The 3,060-nt window shown below is 48.6% G+C and overlaps 1 protein-coding gene across 1 annotated transcript in view; it reads left to right on the forward strand.

Moving 5' to 3' along the window:
• NR2F1 (nuclear receptor subfamily 2, group F, member 1) overlaps positions 1-3,060 on the forward strand; it is a 13,413-nt gene that overhangs the window by 3,949 nt on the left and 6,404 nt on the right. The window contains exons 2-3 of the mRNA XM_011944317.1: positions 7-259; positions 2,692-3,060. Of these exons, the coding sequence (XP_011799707.1) occupies positions 7-259; positions 2,692-3,060 (622 nt within the window). The remainder of the gene's footprint in view (positions 1-6; positions 260-2,691) is intronic.

Here is a 3,060-nt window from a genome sequence, read left to right on the forward strand (position 1 = left end):
GACAAGGGCCAGGGCCCGCCCGGTTCGGGCCAGAGCCAGCAGCACATCGAGTGCGTGGTGTGCGGGGACAAGTCGAGCGGCAAGCACTACGGCCAATTCACCTGCGAGGGCTGCAAAAGTTTCTTCAAGAGGAGCGTCCGCAGGAACTTAACTTACACATGCCGTGCCAACAGGAACTGTCCCATCGACCAGCACCACCGCAACCAGTGCCAATACTGCCGCCTCAAGAAGTGCCTCAAAGTGGGCATGAGGCGGGAAGGTGAATATTTCTTCTCTGCTTCTCTCCCCGCGCTTCGCCCGCCTCCCTGGCTCTTTCTTTCTTTCTCGCCCGGGTGGTTGCTGTGTGGGGCTGGGGCTCCTGTGGTCCCGGCCTGTCCCAGCTTCCCTTCTCCCCGCTGCCTTCCTCCCCCGGCGTCTCCCCCCGCCCTCCCCAGCTCACTGCCGCTGCCTCCCCCTCCCGGCCTGCGCTCCTCTCCCTGGCTCCCCCACCCCGCCCGCTGCCTGCTCAGGATTGTGTCCCTGAGATCGTGAGCTGTGGCTTAAAATCCCCTTCTTCCCTCTGTCTTGGATGTGCTCGGTGTGTCCCTTTCCCGCGTGTGCGTGAGGCTGCTTGGGGCTGTGCTGGCATGAACTTGGGGAGGGGTGCTTATTTCCCCCAGAAAACTCTGTTTCTGTGTTTTTTTCATTACACTTTTCCCTCCACCTCTTCATACCCTTTATTTAAAATGGGGGAGGGCTGGGGGCTGGAGTACCCTGAACCATAGATTCATTGCTGCCATCATCCTTTTGGAAGCTTAGCTTGGAAAAAGAGGAGTGAGATTTATTGCACTTGTAGGTCTAATTAGGGGAGAAGGGGGGCTTCTGGCCCGTTCACTGGTTCCCTCTCTTCTTCACGGAGCTGGGGCCGCCTCCTCCAGAGCTGTGGCCTTGTTTTCACCCCTCTACTTTGAAAGGAAAGTTTGTGACTGAACTGTGCTTTCATAGTTGTGTCATTTTTTTAAAGCATGATACTCGTTTTATTTCTTCATCAAACTCCACCCTCTGCTTAAATACTGCATACAAATTATAATTTACAACGGCATTTACCGATCCTTCTGATTTGGCCATAATGCATAGACTGCAGCTGGCATGAGCTTCCACATCATTTAATCCCTGTGTTGTATGGCTTTGCTTTTTAAAAAAACACAACTTTTGATGTTGTATTTGGATATGCTTCATGTTCATGTGGCAAGAGATGCAGTACTTTTCTTATAAATATATTTAGCCGTTTACAGTTAAAGTTTATCTCTTGACAATCATTAAAGATGTCTTATAGTCAAATTAGCGAACCAGTCAATTTTGCAGAATGCAGATTACTCCTTCTTGTAATTGACTTTAAAATTATATTTTATATGCCACAAGAAAAGAAATTGAATTCCTTCAGATCTTAAGGAGCAGACAAATATGACTACTTCATTTCTAGCTCCAGGGAGATTTTGTAGGCATCTGAAAAAAAAAAAAAAAAAACAACTTTGAATTGTACTCTCACTTAATTGAAAAATAACTGCCAAGTTCAAAACTATAATTAGAAAAAAGTATTCTAGCCATTATGTTTCAAGAGCTTAAATTGCACTGGAACTTGCATTAAAATTAGAATCAAAGCAAACTTCAGAAAATAGAGCAAAACCTGAAATAAGACAACTACATGTACATGAACATATCTATATTAATTTGTTGGGGGGAAAAGTTCAGTAGCCCTAACTTTTCCTAAAGTTGTCTTTGTTTACATGGCAATTTAAAATGCTGGCACTGTTGAAGTAAAACATACACATTAAAAAAAAAAAAAAAAAAACTTTGGTCAGCTTTAAGAACTCAAAGCATGCTTACGTTTTGCATTCAGATGGTTAATGAATCCAGTGTTTTTGCAGTTGAAAGCTCGTGCATTCACTGGGCAAAAGCTGGCTGCAGGTTGCAGTGGCACCGCGCAGGACAGACATTAATTATATTTCCTACTTTTTTCAATAATGTTTGGCTACTGTAAGTTCAACTTTTTTTCTTGAAATTTTTCAATTTTCTGTTGCTTTTAATAGTGAGAACTTTGTATGGGGCGACGGGGAGGAGAGGAGAAGGGAGGGGCGCAGGATACTTGTTCTCTACTCAAAAGTTGTAAGTGGTTAGTAGGATATGTAACTTGTGTCTATTTTAAGAATTATTCTATAGCATTTTAAGAGAATGTGGAAACATTTTATCAGCAAAACGCTGCTTGCTTGCAAATGAGGAGGCCGCTAGGCATTTGCCTAGAACCACAACCTTTCTCCGGTTTCGCCTTTTTTTAACCTTGATTTTTTTTCCCCCCATTCTGGAGGGTTGAGTGGGGTTTCATTTATCTGTGTGTTCCCCCTTGGTGGCTTAGGGGTTGGGTGACACTTTCTTGACCTTGCCAGGGTGGGGACCCTGTAGTCAGGCCTAGCTCCGGCGGGGCTGAGGTGGCCAGGGGCTCAGGCGATGGCTGGACACATCGAGCTGTGGAGCTGGAGGGCCTCACCCCAGATCTCCTAGCGGTGTGGACTGTGAGAGCGAACCGGAGAAGATGCGCGGGGTGCGTGTGGCTGCGGGAAGAGCTTCTGCATTGTGTTGGGTACGCTGCGGCGCGGCAATGTTCGCAAGCCCCCTGGATGCACATTGCCTCTTTTCTCTCTTTCTTTTTGTCAGCGGTTCAGCGAGGAAGAATGCCTCCAACCCAGCCCAATCCAGGCCAGTACGCACTCACCAACGGGGACCCCCTCAACGGCCACTGCTACCTGTCCGGCTACATCTCGCTGCTGCTGCGCGCCGAGCCCTACCCCACGTCGCGCTACGGCAGCCAGTGCATGCAGCCCAATAACATTATGGGCATCGAGAACATCTGCGAGCTGGCGGCGCGCCTGCTCTTCAGCGCCGTCGAGTGGGCCCGCAACATCCCCTTCTTCCCGGATCTGCAGATCACCGACCAGGTGTCCCTGCTACGCCTCACCTGGAGCGAGCTGTTCGTGCTCAACGCGGCCCAGTGCTCTATGCCGCTGCACGTGGCGCCGCTGCTGG

The sequence above is a fragment of the Colobus angolensis genome, unplaced genomic scaffold (genome assembly GCF_000951035.1).
Source record: "Colobus angolensis palliatus isolate OR3802 unplaced genomic scaffold, Cang.pa_1.0 Scaffold23, whole genome shotgun sequence".
In the NCBI taxonomy this organism is placed as follows: Eukaryota; Metazoa; Chordata; class Mammalia; order Primates; family Cercopithecidae; genus Colobus; species Colobus angolensis.